Raw genomic sequence first — 20,175 nt, forward strand, 5'->3', positions numbered from 1 at the left:
TATTATTATTAATACTATTCAGTTAAATTTGCTAATTTGAAGTAATTCTTATAACAATAAATAATATAATAATTAGATTTTTTTTAATGTTTAGTTTATGTAATTTTTATATGTACTTATTAACAATAATACAATGCCAATAATTAATATATAAAATATAAAAGATATATAACATATAATATAATGCTTAATTTAGTTTTTATCAAGGTCTTGTTTTTTTTAGTAAATGTTGTATTATTTAATCATATATAATAATAATAATAATAAATTATTAATTATTATTTTATGGTAATTATTTCATAGCCATATTGATATATAATCACAAAATTTAGGCCACATTTGATCAAACATAAACAAATAAAAATAATAATTTCAGCTAGTTGCCAACATTAGTCGTTTTATTTATTTTTAAGTTGTTAAAATAACATAATTCTGAATGTGCTTCTTAGTAATAAATGCAATGCACATGTAAATGAATCTGTGCATCAGATTGCAAGGTTTAGGATGCATATAAGCACAACTTTCAGAATCCGAAATGAGTCCGTTTTCATTCTGATGGATGAAAATCTGTGCGTGTAAACATAGCGATTGAAATGTAAATGTAAATGCATGAGTGCTATTTGCAGATGTCTGAAAGCTGGTCTCACTATGGATCCTGTAATAGTGGAGGCGTTCTTAGCCAGCCTGTCAAACCGGCTCTACATCTCCCAGGAAAATGACAAGTGAGGAAACAAACACGCTGTCTATCTGTCTCTCCCTAAATGATGTCAAGTTCTTTTATTGACTCAAGCGGGTGTGTTTTTCCTCAGGGAAGCTCGTCTCATCCCCGATCACACCATCCGTGCTCTCGGTCACATCGCCGTGGCCATGAGAGACTGTCCTAAAGTGATGGAGCCCATCCTCCAGATCCTCCAGCAGAAGTTCTGCCAGCCGCCCTCGCAGTTAGACGTGCTGATCATAGACCAGCTGGGCTGCATGGTTATTACTGGGAACGTAAGGATCTGATTTACACACATAATCACAGCTGTTTGCTTTGAGAAGATGCGTTTATTTTCAGTCCATTCCTCCTTTGCTTGTCTTGTTTGGTTCACCACCCACAGTGTTGCTATTTGCATCTTGGCTCATGTCTAATAAATTACCAGGTGTCCATTTAGAAGCATTTTTAAATAGTTATTCACTCTAAAAGCAAGAAACTAAGCAAACAGAGCAGTTAACGGAATAATGAGAAAAGATGCAATGCAAAAACATGAATATGTATATGCCATGAATTAGGGCTGCTCAATTTTGGCAAAAATAATAATCACAATTATTTTGGCCAATATTGTAATCACGATTATTTAACGCGATTATGACAGGGTCCAAAGCTTTATATTAGTGATTAATTTAAAGATAGCAATACAACAGGAAAAAAAATACTGAATTCTTTTATGCAAGTCTAAAGTCTAACAATACTGCAGAAATTTAATGTAATTATTTGAATGCAAAATAAAACAGCGTCTTCACTGTAGTTAACCATGCTTTGTTTGTCATTTAAACTACAAATGTCCTTCATTCAAGAGCAGCGAGTGAGTGATTTTTCTCTTTGTATTTTTACGTTTTATTAACATTAAGCACAGAGACGCAGAAGGAATGTCATTTGTTTGTGCTTTAAGAGCCACACGGATCCAATATACTGTTACACATGCATTTTCATTCTCAACTGTTTATGATCATATAAGACAGAACTGACAAGGGTTTACATGAATAATCACGAAGCGCCTCATTTTGAAATACTTTTTGCGTGTATTTGAGAGTTTAGGCACACACCTTGAGCTAAAAGATAACTTTACATGTCCGTGTTCTGCTCCGTCTCCGCTTTTAAAAACACAACATCAAAGAAACATTAATAAATCAAGCACGTCCTGTTTTATGAAAGTCATGTTACATGATTTTGCTGATTTGCATGTGAAATTAGGCTTTTATGGAGGAGCGAAAGCGCACCTCTGGTAAGGGGTGGAATGGGGCACAATAATTATTTCATCTCGATTATTGTATTTTCATGATAGTTTAAAGCAGAAATCGAAAATTGCGAAAATTAATTACTGCATTAATAATTTTATTAATATTATACACTGCCGCTCAAAAGTTTGGGATCAGTAAGATTTTTTTATGTAAAAAAAAAAAAAAAGTCTCTTATGCTCATCAAAGTTCCATTTATTTGATCAAATATACAGAAAAAAGGTAATATTATGAAATATTATTGCAATTCAATGTATTTTCTATTTTTTTTTAATACTTTAAAATATTATTATTTTTTTAATACTTTAAAATATAATTTATTTCTGTGATGTAAAGCTGAATTCTTCAGTCTTTAGCGTCACATGTTCCATCAGAAATCATTCTAATATACTGATTTATTATTTTTATTATTATTGTGCTGCTTAATGTTTTTTGGAACCTGTGATAATTTTTTTTGATGAATAAAAAGTTAAAAAGAAAAGCTTTTATTCAAAATATAAATCTTTTCTAACAGTTCAAGTCTTTACTATCACTTTTTATCAATTTAACACATCCTTGCTGAATAAAAGTATTAATTTCCTTCAAAGAAAGAAAGAAAGAAAAAAATTACTGACCCCAAACTTTGAACAGTAGTTTATATTGTTACAAAAGATTTTTTATTTTAAATAAATGCTGTGCTTTTTTTTTATTTTTGTATTTTTTTTTACGTTTTATTCATCAAAGAATCCTGAAAAAAGTATCACAGGTTCCAAAAAAAATATTAAGTAGCACAACTGTTTCCAACACTGATAATAAATCAGACTATTTGAATGATTTCTGAAGACTGGAATAATGATGCTGAAAATTCAGCTTTGCATCACAGGAATAAATTATATTTTAAAGTACAATTGAAATTGAAATAGAAAACCACTGTTTTAAATTGCATTAATATTTTACAATATAATTTTTTTTCCAGTATTTTTAACCAAATAAACGCAGCCATGATTCTCAGAAAAGTCTCCTTTTAAAAAGCATTAAAAATCTTACTGATCCCAAACTTTTGAGCAGCAGTGTACATTAAATGTGTTTAAATGTAAGATAGGGTGCTTCTCATTCTTAAGTTTAGTTTTGTCTGGCACTTGTTTAGAGGACAGTGCGTGTTTTCACCTGCATTTCACTGCAAAAAATGCTTTTCTTACTTAGATTTTTTGTCTTGTTTCCAGCAAAAATATCTAAAAATTCTTGAATCAGGAAGGATTTTCTAGACAAGTAAAAATGATTGTCTTGTTTTCAGTAAAAACAAGTCAAAATTAAGTGAGTTTTAAAACAAGCAAAAATAATCTGCCAATGGGGTAAGAAAAATAATCTAGCTGTCTGCTTGAAATAAGATTATTTTTCTTACCCCATTGGCAGATTATTTTGCTTGTTTTAAGCAAAAACTCACCTAATTTAGACTTGTTTTTACTAAAAAACAAGACAATCATTTTTACTTGTCTAGAAAATTTATAGATATTTTGGCTGGAAACAAGACAAAAAAATCTAAGTAAGAAAAGCATTTTTTGCAGTGTTGGCAGGTGTTAATCTCTGATCTTGATTTTTAACAGAAAGGGTGTGATTTTGTGTTTTTATTTACTACAGCAATACATCTATCAGGAGGTCTGGAACCTGTTCCAGCAGATCAGTGTGAAAGCCAGTAATGTGGTGTATTCAGCCACCAAAGACTACAAGGACCACGGATACAGGTGTGTGTGTGTGTGCATGCAAACTTTACCTGATACATTTTTTTGTTTATGCATTCGTTTTACTGTATGAAAACTGCATAATACAATCTAAGGATTTTTCAGGCTTATCAACTTGTTTAACAGCATTAAACAAGTCATATTTTTGCTATTGTAGCTTTTTATTGTTTTAAGTTTAAGTTGTTTGCACCAAAAGCAGTCGTTATTTAGTTTTTAATGACCATTTACCAGCCTTTCTCTGAGCTTTAGAATAAATTTGAATTTAAATTTAACAGGCTGTTTAATTTAGTTTAATGTTTGCTTGTGTATTTTTTTTTAGATTTCTAAAAGTATGCATTTAGACAGTCTAGTCCCATTACATTTGTTTATATGCATTTTAGTTTATGTACAGTATGATCTTGGCAGGATTTATTACTTCATTGACTTTCAGTAATTTTTTGTATAAAGTATTTAACAAAATATTTAATACATTATTTAATATGTTTAATAGAATACGACAATTTATATATTGGTAATCATATACAAATTGTAATATTACACAATTATATTAGAAACAATAATAAATGTATGTAAATACTAATGACCTTTCTTGAATTGGTTTATGACCCTTTTATATCAGCATAATTTACTAAAATAATTTATTAAAATAATTGACTTTGTAATATTTTGTATTAAATATTTACCAAAATATTTAATACATTTTTTTATTTAATAGAATATGACAATTTATATATTAGAAATTATATCAAATTATATTACAAAATTTTATTACAAATTAATAATAACAAATGTATGTATGTAAATATTAATGACCTTTCTTGAACTTGAATGACCTTGTATATCAGAATAATTTACTAAAAATAATTTTGACTTTGTAATATTTTGTATTAAATATTAATACATTTTATGTTCAATAGAATAATATAACAATTTATATATTAGAAATCATATACAAATTGTAATATTACACAATTATATTACAAATAATAATAATAAATGTATGTAAATACTAATGACCTTTCTTGAATTGGTTTATGACCCCCTTTTATCAGAATAATTTACTAAAAATAATTGACTTTAATATTTTGTATTAAATATTTACCAAAATATTTAATACATTTTGTATGTTTAATAGAATATGACAATTTATATATTAGAAATCATATCAAATTATATTACAAAATTTTATTACAAATTAATAATAACAAATGTATGTATGTAAATATTAATGACCTTTCTTGAACTTGAATGACCTTGTATATCAGAATAATTTACTAAAAATAATTTTGACTTTGTAATATTTTGTATAAAATATTTACCAAAATATTTAATAAATTTATGTTTAATAGAATAATATAATATTGATATTAGAAATCATATACAAATTGTAATATTACACAATTATATTACAAATAATAATAATAAATGTATGTAAATACTAATGACCTTTCTTGAATAGGTTTATGACCCCCTTTTATCAGAATAATTTACTAAAAATAATTGACTTTAATATTTTGTATTAAATATTTACCAAAATATTTAATACATTTTTTGTTTAATAGAATGACAATTTATATATTAGAAATTTTATTACAAATTAATAATAATAAATGTATGTATGTAAATATTAATGACCTTTCTTGAACTTATGTTAATGACCCTTGTATATCAGAATAATTTACTAAAAATAATTTTGACTTTGTAATATTTTGTATAAAATATTTACCAAAATATTTAATACGTTTTTTTTATATAATAATATTAAAATTATAATATATAAATATATGATTATATAAAAGTCCTATTATGCTATTTTACAAAAGTTTTTATTTTGTTTTGGGGGTGCACTAGAACATGCTCTCATGCTTTGTGGTTCGAAAAATGCATTATTTTTTGCCTAATTTACATTACAACAATAGCTTTCTCCCCAGGCTGGCACAAATGGCTCGATTAGTTCTGGGTTTGATAAAGGTCTGCCTTCCGAAAAACAAAATGTATTGTGATTGGTTAGCAGTCCCACAGCTTTGCGATTGGCGAACAGCTTAGACGGCGTTTCAGTCCTGCCACGCCCCTTCCCAAAGCACCAAGTTCCCTGTACAACTGCGCAAGCTAGATTAAAGTGATTCTTACGTTTTAAATATGGATATTTGTCTTACAAAAACACATCAGTTCGCTACAGGAGGCTTCTATTAAAAAAAGGGGGGCACTTTTTATTTTGGATCGATGCATTTTATTGGACTTGTTTTGGACTGATGGAGACAAACGCTTGTCTATGCCGTTCTAAAGCTTGGGAGTGCCAGGATTATTTTTAATATAACTCTGATTGCATTTGTCTGAAAGAAGGAAGTCATACACACCTAGGATGCATGAAGGGTGAGTAAATAATATGCTACGGTAGTGTTGGTCCTATCGTCAAACTGCGAGAACGCTGATACATGATATTATCATTATTCTGCTAATGTATTTAATTATTTACATGCCTGAAACCAGCTCCAGCATAAGGCTAGTGAAGCTATCTACACTGTATGATAAATAAATCTCTTACCACACCTACATGGCAACCGATGATCGTCACTCTAGTCAATGCTTGTGTTTACATCAGCCGCTGCTCCGCATGTGTTTCGACCCTCTGTACTGCACACGTCAACGGCGCGACTCTGACATGGCGACCGGAGCAGTTCGCGGCCACTTTAGTCAATGCTTGCGTTTATACGAACCGTCCTGCAACTCGCTGAAGCGGCTGTCCGTGCTACATTGCAAAATTTAGGCTAATCCCCCACCTTGTCCCTCCCCACCCACCAACGTTTCGATTTTCTGTAGGCGAGATTTATTTGAATGATCTTCTAATGAGCTTTGTGACATTATAACATCTGAAGAACCATGCTGTGTAGTCCAAACAAGCTGTTCGTTGTAGTTCTTGAAAATGATTTTTTTAAAACTAAATATCTCCCTTTGGAGTGGACTTTGAGATTTGTAACTTTGTAGATGTTTTTTATGCCCAAACATATGTACTAGGGATGCACCGATCATTATTTTTCATGGCCGATTCCGATACCGATTTTTTACAAGCAAGCTGGCCGATTCCGATACCGATTTCCGATTTTTTTCAAAAACAAGAAGTTATGCAAGTAAACAACATAAACAACATGTTTAATTAGCATTTAACAGGCTTTGGCTATTGAATCAATAGCATCTGACATCTGAAATTAAATAAATAAAAAAATATTAAATAAAATACAGTTTAATAAGTAAAACATGCTTTTAGTAAAGTAAAACAGTAAGCCAACAGGCATTTTAATGTAAAATAATAATAATCATTCTTAACAGAACAGACTTTTATTTTTGGCTTTTCAAAAGTAAAGTAATGCATGTTTTTTGTTTTTGCAAAAAGAAGCATCTCAGCTTTGTCACAAGTGAGTGTTTCTTTTTTCATCTGTCAACGTTCGCTGTCTGCGCTTGTGCAGGGCGAGGACAGGTACGCTCGCGCTACTTCAGCGAGCACAGGAAAGCGGCTGTCCTTTGCAGACATTGCAGATTGCAATCTTCACGTCCTGCTCACAGATTTCGAAAAACCTCCACACAAGTGACATGTTTCTGAATGATTCAAATGCCGTGGCCCGCATACACACTTCCGGAGAAAAAACAGTCGGGATAAAAACGAAAACGGTTTCGATTTATGGCCGGTCAACTGGTGCATCCCTAATATGTACCACACACTGACTACAATTCAAAAGGTGAAAAAGCATAATAGGACCCCTTTAAAGGAACACTCCACTTTTTTTGGAAATAGGCTCATTCTCCAACTCCCCCCGAGTTAATAAGTTGAGTTTTACCTTTTTGAAATCCGTTCAGCCATTCTCCTGTTCTGGCGATATCACTTTTAGCATAGCTTAGCATAGATCACTGAATCCTATTAGACCAGTAGCATCACATTCAAAAATGACCAACGAGTTTCGATATTTGTCCTATTTAAAACTTGACTCTTCTGTAGTTATATCGTGTACTAAGACCGGTGGAAATGCAAAGCTTCAATTTTCTAGGCTGATAAGATTAGGAACTACACTCCCATTCCGGCGTAATAGTCAAGGAAGTTTGCTGCCGTAATATGGCCGAAGCAGGAGCAGTAATACCACGCAGCACATGTGCAAATGCTAAACTAGCTGGGAACTCATTTCTGATAATACTCCGCCTGCTTCGGCCATATTACGGCAGCAAACTTCCTTGACTATTACGCCGGAATGGAAGTGTAGTTCCTAATCTTATCAGCCTAGAAACTCACAGCTTTGCATTTCCACCGGTCTTAGTACACGATATAACTACAAAAGAGTCAAGTTTTAAATACAACAAATATGGAAACTCGTTGGTCATTTTTGAACGCGATGCTATTGGTCTAATAGGATTCAATGATCTATGCTAAGCTATGCTAAAAGTGATATCGCCAGAACAGGAGAACGGCTGAATGGATTTCAAAACGGTAAAAATCAACTTATTAACTCGGGGGGAGTTGGAGAATGAGCCTATTTCCAAAAAAAGTGGAGTGTTCCTTTAATATAAAGTGTGTGTGTTTGTGCAGGCACTGCTCTCTAGCTGTGATAAACGCCCTGGCAAATATCGCGGCTAACCTGCAGGGGGAGCAGCTGGTGGACGAGCTGCTGGTCAATCTGCTGGAGCTGTTCGTCCAGCTCGGCCTGGAGGGTAAAAGAGCCAGTGAACGCGCCAGTGATAAAGGACCAGCCCTCAAAGTCAGTCTGGGTCTACACTTACAGTTAAAAGGAGGATTCTGGAATGTTTCAGTGTGTCTTGAATGTTGTTTTAATTTAATTTTAATTTAATTTTCTAGGCATCCAGCAGTGCTGGTAATCTAGGCGTCCTCATTCCTGTAATCGCTGTGGTAAGACACACAGACACATATATACAGTATTTGGTACACATATCCCATTTTGTTCTTTTTTTATATGCTTTTTATAAGCATAAATTATGATTTTTGGGATTTAAATATAAAGATTTTGTATTAACAAAATATTTAATACATATAATTCCATTTCATACAATACTATTACAATTATAATATTATACAATAAAATCTTAATTTATAGGTTATATTTATTATAATATTTAAAACTCCATAGAAAGCTGCTTTTAAATAATATAAATAAATGTATAAGGGTCAAAGAAGCTAAGATGTCCACATCAAAAGAAATTCACAAAAGGGATTTTATGTCCATAGGACGCACATTAAATGTAGGTAAAGTGTCTACTTTTAAGGTTTCAAATAAGTTTTTGGAGAATAAAATGTCAAAATTTGGTTGAAATAATGTTACATTGTACATAGTAAAATATATAAAAGAATAAGTGAGCATATTAAATTTTATTGTCTTTTAAACGAGTAAAAAAATCTTACTAACAAATAGGCAAAACCTAGGATAGTGGCAAATTGTAAAAATGTAGGATTACAACTAATTAGTATTTGGGGTGAAAGTAATTCATCTTTTAATATGTCATAAATTACTTTTTGTTATAAATATGGATTGTTACACTGAATGACGTTTTAGTGGGTGTCTTCTGTAAATCAGGGAAAAATGTATGATATTTATTTTTTGCTCAGAAAAACAAAAACAAATGCAATTAAATTAAACAAAACTTATTGATATTTTTTGTGAAAACAGCAATTTAAAGCAGTATTACACGTATTGTTTTTATGCTTAAACCCTTTTTTGTCTTTGACCCATAACTTTGACAAATGATCATTGAAACAAAAATAGAAATGGCAATATTTTCTTCTGGGCCTGTTTTACATCTGAAATAAAATGTCCATGTTTTTCTTTTCACTCCCTTTAAATGATTTATGAGCTCTCTGAGGATTATCATGTGTTTGAAGATCAGAGTAGATTTGGCGAAAGCATGAAAGTAACAAATCAAAGATTTTGTCTGCATAAATTTAGATAAATCTTGTTCTCTTTTTGTAATCAGACACTGTGTTTTGTTAAAAAATGCAAGAGCTCTTTTTGCTGTTGTTGGATGTATAATTTATTCCTGTGTTTGTACAGAAATCGTAATTAGATCTCGAGCCTGTGGTTAGACTTTAACTTCTCTGACAAATATTTACTTGGCTTGCAAAATGTTCTGCCATGTTGTTGGCGTACTCAGGCGTTGTTTTTATTCACCCTTTGAACAGAATAATTCAATAAACCAGTCCTCTGATTCATTTTATTTAACAACATGTTTTGCTTTAAAAATACAGACGTTTATCAGTTGATAAACTAATGTGTTTTTAAATTTCATAAGCATTTCTTTACAAAACTCACTTCACTTGATAAAACAAAACAACCATCATTCTATTCGCTTATTTGGCTAACTCTTAACTTGACTTTAGTTACAGTGATGCATCGGCCATTTCACTGCTGTATTGTGTATGTGTGTTTGATTAACTCTGTGAAGGGTCTACCACACGACCCATGAACACAACGCAGCCCGTGCGATGCTCGTAGATGAGAAATAGGAAGGGCCGGTCTACGACGAAACGAGTCTGTGTTGATAAAGGCATGAAGCCGATATGTGTCATTGCTGCAGCCTCCGTACCTTCTTCATTGACTGTAATGGTTCCCTGATGTTTAAACTGAGAGAAAAGAAGAGGATGTTTGAAGGAAAAGGTGGTTGTGGTGATGCAATGAAAGGTCAAAGACTATGTTTTGTAAGAGATTATGCGTAGGCGCCCTAAAGTGCTCTCAGCACAACAGTAAAAAGGCCTGTTGTTGAATTTGTTTGGCACATGTCAGTTGTTCTCTTACCCAGTTGATGATGACCTTCTCGGAAGTCATTGAGGAAAAGTCACCCTTCTCAGTGAATGGGTCCGTCAAGCCCATTTCCTTCAGGTGGTCAATCAAGTCGTAGTTCTGCTCCAGCTTAAACCGAGGGAAAACCACCTCACGAGTCCTACCAGAGAAAGGTTTTGAGACCATGCAAATTCAAAAAGACAACTGGAGAATGATTGAGCCAAGTAGGATATATTTCTGGATCAATATTCTTATCAAACCCTGACACTAACCTCTAACCCTAACCTTAAACCATAGACCAAACTATATTCCAAACCATAACATGCCACTATAAGTTGAATTTCAGGAAAAATGATAGGGTGATAAGAATATTGGTTGACCTTAAAATTAACTCTAGTACTGTATCCGAAAGGTTGATAGCAGTGTTGTTTTATAACCAACAAGGATATTGATTCAGGAATTTGTCCAGCTTGGGTAAATCTAGTTAAAGTAGTTCACTTACAGGACAAGAATTTACAGATAATGTACTCACCCCCTTGTCATCCAAGATGTTCATGTCTTTCTTTCTGCAGTCTGAGTTCGAACTTCCAAAATCAGTTTAAATGCAGCTTCAAAGGGCTACAAATGATCCCAGCAGAGGAAGAAGGGCCTTATCTAACGAAATGATCGGTTATTTTCAAAAAACATTTACATCTTATATACTTTTTAATCTCAAATGCTCGTCTTGCCGAGCTAGACAAGATGAGCATTTGAGGTTAAAAAGTATATAAACTGTCTTTTTTTTTTTTTTTAAATAACCCATCATTTTGCTAGATGAGATCCTTTTTTCCTCGGCCGTGATTGTTTAGAGTAGCCTGACAAGCTACTCCATAGACAGGGCTCAACCGGAGGGGTGGGATAAACGGTTGTCTTTCAAACTCCCTCTCCACGCAATAGGATAGCGCTACAACCAATCAGAGAAACGAAGAAGGTGACGTAGTCAGAGTCCCATGGGTTTTCCCACAAGCAGAGCTAGCTGGTAGATCAAACTTTTGCCGTATCCGGTTGGAAAAACTCCAAATACATCCTTCTTTTGTAAGAACGACCTCAGTGCAGTTTCTTGTTCTTTTCTCAGAGAAAAGCTTAACTTCAAGTCTTTCTGAGTGGCGGCCAAAGCCGAGTCGAAAGAAAGTTGTTCGCTAGCAGCAGCCATCACTCTATCTCTCACGGAACCAGAGAATGTCTGACGGAACTTATGGTCGCACGTCAGTCGTCATCATATTAAACCCTGCCCACCGACTCATGATTGGCCCGGTCGATTTTGGATTTTTAGAAATCTCAAGTGAACGGAGAGTAACTAGACTGCCCTTGGAAGCAAATGTAATTTGCTGCCGCTAGGGGCGCGTCTAGATTCTAGGCTATGTTTAGAGCCTTTTTGGAAGTTCAAACTCGGGGGCATCATAGAAGTCCATGTTATGGAGAGAAATCCTGAAATGTTTTACTCAAAAAACATAATTTCCTTACGACTGAAGAAAGAAAGACATGAACATCTTGGTTGACAAGGGGGTGAGTACATTATCTGTAATTTTTTGTTCTGAAAGTGAACTACTCTAAGCACTTCAAGTCATTGAGTCAGGAACATTAAATTGCTTTGACTTGTTTGCAATTTGGTCTCAAGTCTGCGGCTAGTGCTTTACCTGTTAGTCATGTTGTTAAGCCACTTGTTGATCAGGGTTGGTGAGATCTCCTGCTCCAGGGATCTCATTCCAGAGAGTTTCTGGGGAACGGCAATGATCATGCTGATGTTTCCGGCATAGGGCAGCTGCAGTATGTCACAATTGAGCTCATGGTCGGCCGCTGCCAGGTAACTTCCTTTGTTCTGCATCATGGGAACACGCACCTGCTTTTTCTCATTGACACGGAATTGCCGGTAATGTGTCAATTCCTTCGGGAACTTCTGCTCCCACGTACCTGCATTTGTGTCAGTGAAAACATCACATTATGGTGTTATTTGAGAGCTGCATGCTATATTATTGTATTACCTTCTGACTTATTATCTGAAGATTTACAGTGAACGACTACAGTCCTGCACAACTGAAATAAGCAAACACCAGCTTATCAGTGTGTTCAGCAGTACTTGAAAATTACAGCCCAGTGTTTTGGGGAAAGGTTGGAATTGAAGTCTGAAGTAAGGTAGTCGCCCAAGCAGCAGGCCTGGCTTAACTGATCTACAGGGTTCAGTGGGTCTACTTGGTGGACCAGCATAGGCCACGGGGCAGCTGTGGCCTAATGGTTAGAGAGTCGGACTTGTAACCCAAATGTTGCAGGTTCGAGTCTCCGGTCCGGCAGGGATTGTAGGTGAGGGGAGTGAATGTACAGCACTCTCTCCACCCTCAATACCACGACTGAGGTGAGTCCCTTGAGCAAGGCAACGATCCCCTAACTGCTCCCCGGGCGCCACAGCAATGGCTGCCCACTGCTCCGGGTGTGTGTTCACGGTGTGTGTGTGTTCACTACTGTGTGTGTGCACTAGTATGGGTTAAATGCAGAGCACAAATTCCTAGTATGGGTCACCATACTTGGCCTCACTTCACCTCCTTTCCTCATAGCTACAAGATTTTCCATTGGCCCTCCAGGAGTAGGAATGGACACTCCTGGTTAAGACAAGAATCTGAACCAGCTAATCAAAAGGCTTGTTTGAGATGCATTGGGGCTGCGTAGATCGATCGGCCTATAACATAAAAGTACAGCGAGATAAATTCAAAAGCATAGAGTCGTCTGCTCTGCAATCACTCTCACGGTACTTTGATGTGATATGCCGTTTGGCAAATGCATCTTAAACTAGCCTGAAGTCTTCAGGATAACAAGAAACCTTTAGGCACATGTTGGAGCTGTACTCTAGAAGTAATTGGGTCTCCAGGAGCAGGGTTGGACACCCAAAATCTACAGCAGTTAATCTTCAGGGCAGGCAGTAAGGGTCATTATCCTCCAAAATTTGGTTCTCACCCTCATTAAACAAACTTGAACCAGCTAAACCAGAGGCTTGTTTGAGATGCATAGGCTCTGTGCAGACCGATCGACAAGAGCGATTGGAGAGTAGACGACTCTTTATGCTTTTAAATTGCTCTTTAGGGAACTTTGATGCCATACGCGATCAGTCTGTGCAGTGTTGATGCATCTTGAACAAGCATATTGTCTTAAGGATCACGAGAAACTTCCAGGCACTTGTATTAGAGCTAAACTCAGGAAATTGATCCTTCAGGATACTCCTGGTTGAGACAGAAGTCCCTATTCCTCAAATATTTACAGCTGGTGTAGTCAGCCTTTCTCACGGAGGTCCATCTTCCTGCAGAGTTTGCTTCTCACCCTCATTAAACACACCTGGACCAGCTAATCAAGGTCTTCAGGATTGCAAGAATCCTTCAGGCACATGTGTTGGAGCTACACTCTGCAGGATATTGGAGCTTGGCACTCCAGAAGTGGGAGTGGAAACCCCTAGTTGAGGCAGAAGAGGCTTGTTCGAGATGCATCGGCGCTGCACAGGCCGATTGGCGTATGACATCAAAGTACCGCGAGAGCAATTCAAATGTGTAACAAGTTGTCTGCTCTTCAGTTGGTCTCCCAGTACTTTGACGTCATACGCCGATAGGTCTGCACAGCAATGATGCATCTCGAACAAGCCTAGGATCTACAGCTGGGGTAGGCTACCCTTCTCTTGGAGGGCCAAGATTAATTAAACACACCTAAACAGGTTCTTACTTCTAGACCTTCAATGTTTTGGTGCTACTAATGAACCGCTTTTCCTGGTTCCGAGCTGGTGCTTCAGGTGTCAAAAGACAAAGAACCGATTTAAAAACTAGGCTCTGGCTCCGAGCCAGCACTCCAACTGCCTTGATGGGATAGAGATGAGGGATATTGAAGGGCCATCATCCAGCATAGTTCAGTTATAGCCCTAATTAAACACTTAAACCAACTAGTCAAGGTTTTCAGGATTGCAAAAAAAATCATTCAGGCACATGTGTTGGAGCTATGCTCTGCAGGTAATTGGCCCTCCAGGAGCTGTACGGAACACCTCTGGTTGAGATGGAAGTTCCTTTTCATCAAATATCTACAGAAGGGGTAGTTATTTCTCCTCCTGGAGGCATTCTTTCTAAAGAGTTTAGTTCTCACTCTCATTAAACACCTGAACCAGCTAATCAAGATCTTTGTAATTGCAAGAATCTTACAGGCACACTTTCAAGCTAAACTCTACCGTAACCTGACCCTTTAGGAGCAGAATTGAACATCCCTGGTTGAGACCATTACCAAATATCTACAGCTGGGGAAGTCAGCCCTGCTTCTGGAGGGCCATCTTTCTGCTTAGTTCTTGCCTACTTTGAATACACTTGAACCAGCTATTCAAGGACTTCAGGATCACAAGAAACTTTCAAATGTTGTGTTAGTGCAAGACATTGACCCTTCAGAAGTGGGAATGAACACCCTTTGAGACCGAATGAACACTCCTTTGAGACCGAAGTTCCTATTCAACAAATCAGGGAAAGTCAATGTTGGTCCTGGAGTGCCGACCTCCTGCAGAGTTTAGCTCCAACCCTGAAGAAAAACCTCACCTGCCTAAAGCCCTACTAATTCTGAAGACCTTTATTAGCTTTGTTATGTGTGTTTAATTAGGGTTGGAGCTAAACTCTACAGGGCAGTGGCACTACAGGGCCGACGTTGCCTATCCCTGCACCAAATAAATAGGCAGCCAACCCTGCTTCAACCCTACCTTCAACTATAACCAAACACACCTAAACCAGCTAACCAAAGTCTTCAGGATCACAAGAAATTTCTAGGCAGTAGGGGTGTGCAAAGCAGCCGGTATTTGTATCTGTATTTGTATTTGTTGACGGGGGAAAAGTATTTGTATTTGTATTTGTATTTGTATTTGTATTCGAGTAAAATTCAAAATAGGTTTAAAAATCCTGTTTTTTTGTGCGCTAAACTTTTAATTTACGTTATAGTGTAAGTATTCTTTAATTATATCCATTATAATAATTATGGATATGCAATATTGGTTGATGTTTTTGAATAACAAGGAACGTCACTGAAAAAAAAAAAAAAAACATGACAGCCATTACCTCATCCATGGTTAAACCAACTAATAAAATACCATTGTGAACATTATGAACCCCACCACCACCTGTCCTTGTTGGAGGATGCTGAACAGACAGAATTAAAATAAAAATAAAAATGTTGTTCTTCTGAAAGAACTTCTTTCTCGTGGCGTCTGCCGTTGCTAAGCAACCATGACCTGATCTCTCAATGACGACTCGGAAGTTTCAGCAAAGCATAAATGGATTTCCAGCATTAAAAATCGCTTGCATTAGCTCTGCTATTAAATGTCTTTAAAAATGGTTATTCATGTACAGATATGATCAGCTGTTCCTCCAACTTGGCTGTTTTTTCAATGGTATAAGGGAAAGGGTGAAGCTGATTTGTTGGTTCTTGTCACATGACCTGCGTGCGCATGTGGCATTCTGAAAAGTTGAGATGTATTTATCCAAAGACTATAGAATATTTATCTCGATGCGGCGCGGACGCGCCTGGAAAAAACGAGCGCGTAGCACCGTGTGAGCGTTGCTTTCATTATGAGCGCGCATACCGCGCGTCTACATTTGAAATAACGACGAACTTTAGCGCGCATTTGAACGGCCCTTAATAGAATAATCTCCCGATCAAACTCTGCTTCCCAAAGTTATAAACCCAGTTAAGGTACAGAAATATATTCATCAAAAATAGTGACGCAGTGAAGTCTTCTCTGTTGCTGTGTGGAGCAGCCTGTGTCAGTCACCTCTTTTACCCCCACCCCCCGACTCCTGAATGTCACTCACTCATTCATGCGGGCATACACTGACTGCGGTCTCCTGAGGAAACGCAGCTTTTTTGATAGAAAGTTTTTCTTGTTCCCGAATACAAATATTTATTAAGGTATTTGTTCGAAATAAGTATTCGTTAAAAACACGCAATTTGTGCCTTTCCGAATACCGTATTCGGGTTCGGCTCCACCCCTACTAGGCAGGTATGTAAGAGCTAAACTCTGCAGGAAACTGGCCAGGAGTGGTAGTGAACACCCCTGGTTGAGACAAAGGTTCCTATTCACCAAATATCTACAGAAGGGGTAGTTAGTCCTCTCAGAGGGCCATTGTCCTGCAGAGTTTAGTTATTGCCCTCATTGAACACACCTGAACTAGCTAATCACGGTCTTCAGGATTGAAAGAAACTTCCAGGCAGGTGTGTAAGTGCTGTACTCTGAAGGACATTGGCTTTTCAGGAGCAAGATTGGACACCCTTGGTTAAGACTGTAGTTCCCATTCACCAAACCCTGCCCTAAACTTCAACTATAAGCAAACATGCCAGCTAATCAATGTGTTCAGCAGTACTTGGAAAATTACAGCCAGGAGTTTTGGGCAGGGATGGAACTGAAGCCTCAAGTAAGGTAGTCCTTTGCTTCATTGATCCACAGGTTTCCCTGTTGAAAATGCCAGCTTAAGCTGGATTTGTGCTGGTTTATGTTGGTTTGGTACACATCTAGTTGGTGGACCTGCATAGCTACGAGGTTTGCCATCAAAACGTGTTGAAACTATTGGGGTTGGTTAACCAGGTTCACAAGAAACCAGCCTGAATGTGCCAAGGATGTCTTGCTGATTAACCTAGTTAAGATGCTGGTCTATTCACTCAGGCTAACATCAAGCTAAATGTTCAAAACAGGACTTAATTGTAGTGCACAAAACATTTCACACAGTACATGATTATTTGATTATTTGAGTGCAGACTGTTCAAATTAAGGATTAAACCAGGGGTCACCAAACTCGGTCCTGGTTCCTAGGTATTCTTAAAACTTTCAGGCAGGTATGTTGAGGCAAGTTGGAGCTAAACTCTGCAGGACGCCGGCCCTTTTGGACAGAGTTTGGTGACCCCTGGATTAAACCATTAGTCCTAAAGAGTTAAAGTCTTTAGGTCTTGACCCAATCAACAACCAGCAGAATTGGCTAGAATTGATTCACCTTTGAAGTAGAGATAGTTCAGGAGCATCACTACCATGTTGGGGTCTACACTCTTCAGTGGCTCCTTTATCAGACCTTTGGTGAGCTTCTGAATGCGCTGGTTTGCTTTCACAAGGAAGGCAGGGTCAGCAAAGTCCACAGACTGCGGCTCGGCAAAGTAGTATGTTTTTGCATCACTACGGAAAGCCTCCTTTGTGGGCACATTTTTTTTCACATACAAGTCATTAACGGAGCGCAAGTTGTAGCCGAAGTTCCGTCGGAAGAGCCTGTGTGTTAGTTTGCGGAACAGCTTATGCACAGTCGTGTTATCGTAATGAGCACTGGCGTTGACGAATTCGCCAAATCCAAGAGTTTGGTAGAGTTGTTCCTGAGTGTTTGCGCCGGCTCCCAGAGCCATCATGCCCATCGCAATGGAGATCCCAACAGGAGCAAGCAGAATGTTGTCCGTCTGGTTAAGTCGATTACGCAGCTTCCGATAAAGCCGACACCCGAAACGAGCGTTGACCACGTTGATGCGCTGTAGGCGCGTTCTTCCATGGAAGAGCCGCAACAGGCGAGCCCTGCGTATTTTGGGGTCACTGGGCTCCCCGAAGAGGTCCAGGTCAGGAGCAGGGGTGGAAATCTCGTCTATATGATCTCCTTCGCTGTAATCATCCTCGCCTTCTGCCAAGATTTTATCAAAGTCGATATAGTCTTCATCTTCCAGACCCTCCAGGGGGAGGTCGTTAGTTACTGTATTCTCTCGATGGAAGTCCAGGGGAATGGACTCCATGTCTGTGTTCTCTCCATTTGGAGAAAGTCCACGGGCATCCACCTTTTCCTTCTCATGACCAGTGAAGTGTGAACCAAGGTCTTTGATCCCAGCCAGAGTGGGGCTGCTCAGGAGAGACACTAAAATTACTGGAACGAGCCACATCCTATGGAAACAAGCACACATTGGGGAATAATGAACAACTGACAAATGTACAGATTACAAAAGCATTTTTCTGAAATGTAACACGCCAAGTATACATTTACATTAGTGGTAATTTAACAGTACTACTTTAATATACTGATATATATACACACATATATGCATAAAATAACAGTATATTAAAGTAGTATTCATTTTATTTTTAGTTTGTTTTATAAATGTAGTTAAATTTATAGTTTTTGTTCCTTATTTTCTGTTTAGTTTTTTATTTCTGTAGCAGTTTAAGAATTTTGCTGAAATATAACACTCCAAGTATACATTTACATTAGTGTTAATTTAATATTACTACTTTTAATATATATATATATATATATATATATATATATATATATATATATATATATATATATATATATATATTTTTTTTTACATATTAGTATTAATTTTATATTTAGTTTGTTTTATAAATGTTAATTTTATAGTTTTTGTTTTTTATTTTCTATTAGTTTTTTTATTATTTAAATTAAGTACTTTATTAATTATATTTAGTTAGTTGGTAAGGCAGCACCTCTAATTTTAATTTAATTTTTTAATATTTTACTTTTTATTTAAAATATTTTTTAAATCTTTCTATTTAATATATTATTATTATTATTATTATTATTATTATTATTATTATTATTACTGCTATTTTTTTTATTAAAGATATTACTAGTTTTTGTTAACAATAACAACACTGATCCAAAGTGAATTACAAATGACGTAAATTCAAAGCCGTGACCACTGTGGACAGTTATGAGGACAGCCATTATCCAGAACAGTGGTTGATCAATATATTTTTTAAATGATTTTCAATGATTGTTAAAAGTTTTGCGTTTGCTTACTACTTTAGCTTGATCTCAGAAATATCACACCAGTGTCAACAATGTTAAAATCTTCTTTGCTAGTTTGAGCTGCTTACCTGCTCTCTCCTTCTGGAATCTCTGTGTTTGTGTGGATGGTCCGTTTGTGGAATCGTTCTCCAGCTGGACTTTGAAGTGGCTTTTCACTGATCAAACAACAGCGAGTTCAATCAGTCCTCACAGACCTTCATCTGACACATTTAACCCTTGAAATGCACTCAATCTTTTAATACTGTGTGCAAATTAATACAAATAAGCTGTAAATGCCCTCCTAAGACTTATATTAACATAGTTAAATTGCATAGCTCTTATCTTAATAACCCTGACTACTGTATAAAATATAATGTGGAAATTGGCACACCGTTTCATTGTATACAGAGAGTTGCGATTGTTCTGGAAACTGTTTTTAATGTCATTTGTGGTTCCTTGGGATGCATATTTACCCTGTTAAATTGTAAATGAATCTTATAAAATTTGGTTTTATCCTGGCTAAAAGTGCATGCTAGCAAGACATGGATCGAAGAAATGTTATATAAAATCTTGTTTGGCTATAATAATTTGTATTTTATTTATTTGTGTAATTGTTGTTTTAATTATTTTAATATTTTTATTTTATTTTATTTTGTATTATTTTATTTATGTTTGGCAATAATAACAAGCTTTGCTAAATGGAATTAAAAAAAATTAAATGCACAAACGGTGGCAGCTTTTTTGTCTATAATCTACCAACTACCAACATTTTTATCAAGATTCTACATTTTAAATTAAATTAATTGTGTCTTGTGTTTAATTGTATGCAGTTTACCCCCATTAAAGAGATTTGTTTTTTATCCTGGCTAAAAGTGCATT

General features: G+C 36.0%; 2 protein-coding genes across 2 annotated transcripts in view; one reads left to right on the top strand and one right to left on the bottom strand.

Moving 5' to 3' along the window:
• Window positions 1-594: 594 nt before the first annotated feature.
• The window catches only part of LOC141286532 (phosphatidylinositol 4-kinase alpha-like), a 61,423-nt gene continuing 41,842 nt past the window's right edge, over window positions 595-20,175 (top strand). The window contains exons 1-5 of the mRNA XM_073818586.1: window positions 595-722; window positions 810-993; window positions 3,616-3,719; window positions 8,290-8,458; window positions 8,557-8,607. Of these exons, the coding sequence (XP_073674687.1) occupies window positions 610-722; window positions 810-993; window positions 3,616-3,719; window positions 8,290-8,458; window positions 8,557-8,607 (621 nt within the window). The 5' untranslated portion in view covers window positions 595-609. The remainder of the gene's footprint in view (window positions 723-809; window positions 994-3,615; window positions 3,720-8,289; window positions 8,459-8,556; window positions 8,608-20,175) is intronic.
• serpind1 (serpin peptidase inhibitor, clade D (heparin cofactor), member 1) lies at window positions 9,910-19,491 on the bottom strand. Its single transcript, XM_073819368.1, has 5 exons — window positions 19,386-19,491; window positions 17,512-18,428; window positions 12,166-12,439; window positions 10,505-10,649; window positions 9,910-10,332 (listed from the first exon to the last, which is right to left on the bottom strand). The coding sequence occupies exons 2-5, from the start codon at window positions 18,425-18,427 to the stop codon at window positions 10,141-10,143; spliced, it is 1,527 nt and encodes a 508-aa protein (XP_073675469.1). The 5' UTR covers window position 18,428; window positions 19,386-19,491; the 3' UTR covers window positions 9,910-10,140.

This window comes from Garra rufa, chromosome 15 (assembly GCF_049309525.1).
Source record: "Garra rufa chromosome 15, GarRuf1.0, whole genome shotgun sequence".
NCBI lineage: Eukaryota > Metazoa > Chordata > Actinopteri > Cypriniformes > Cyprinidae > Garra > Garra rufa.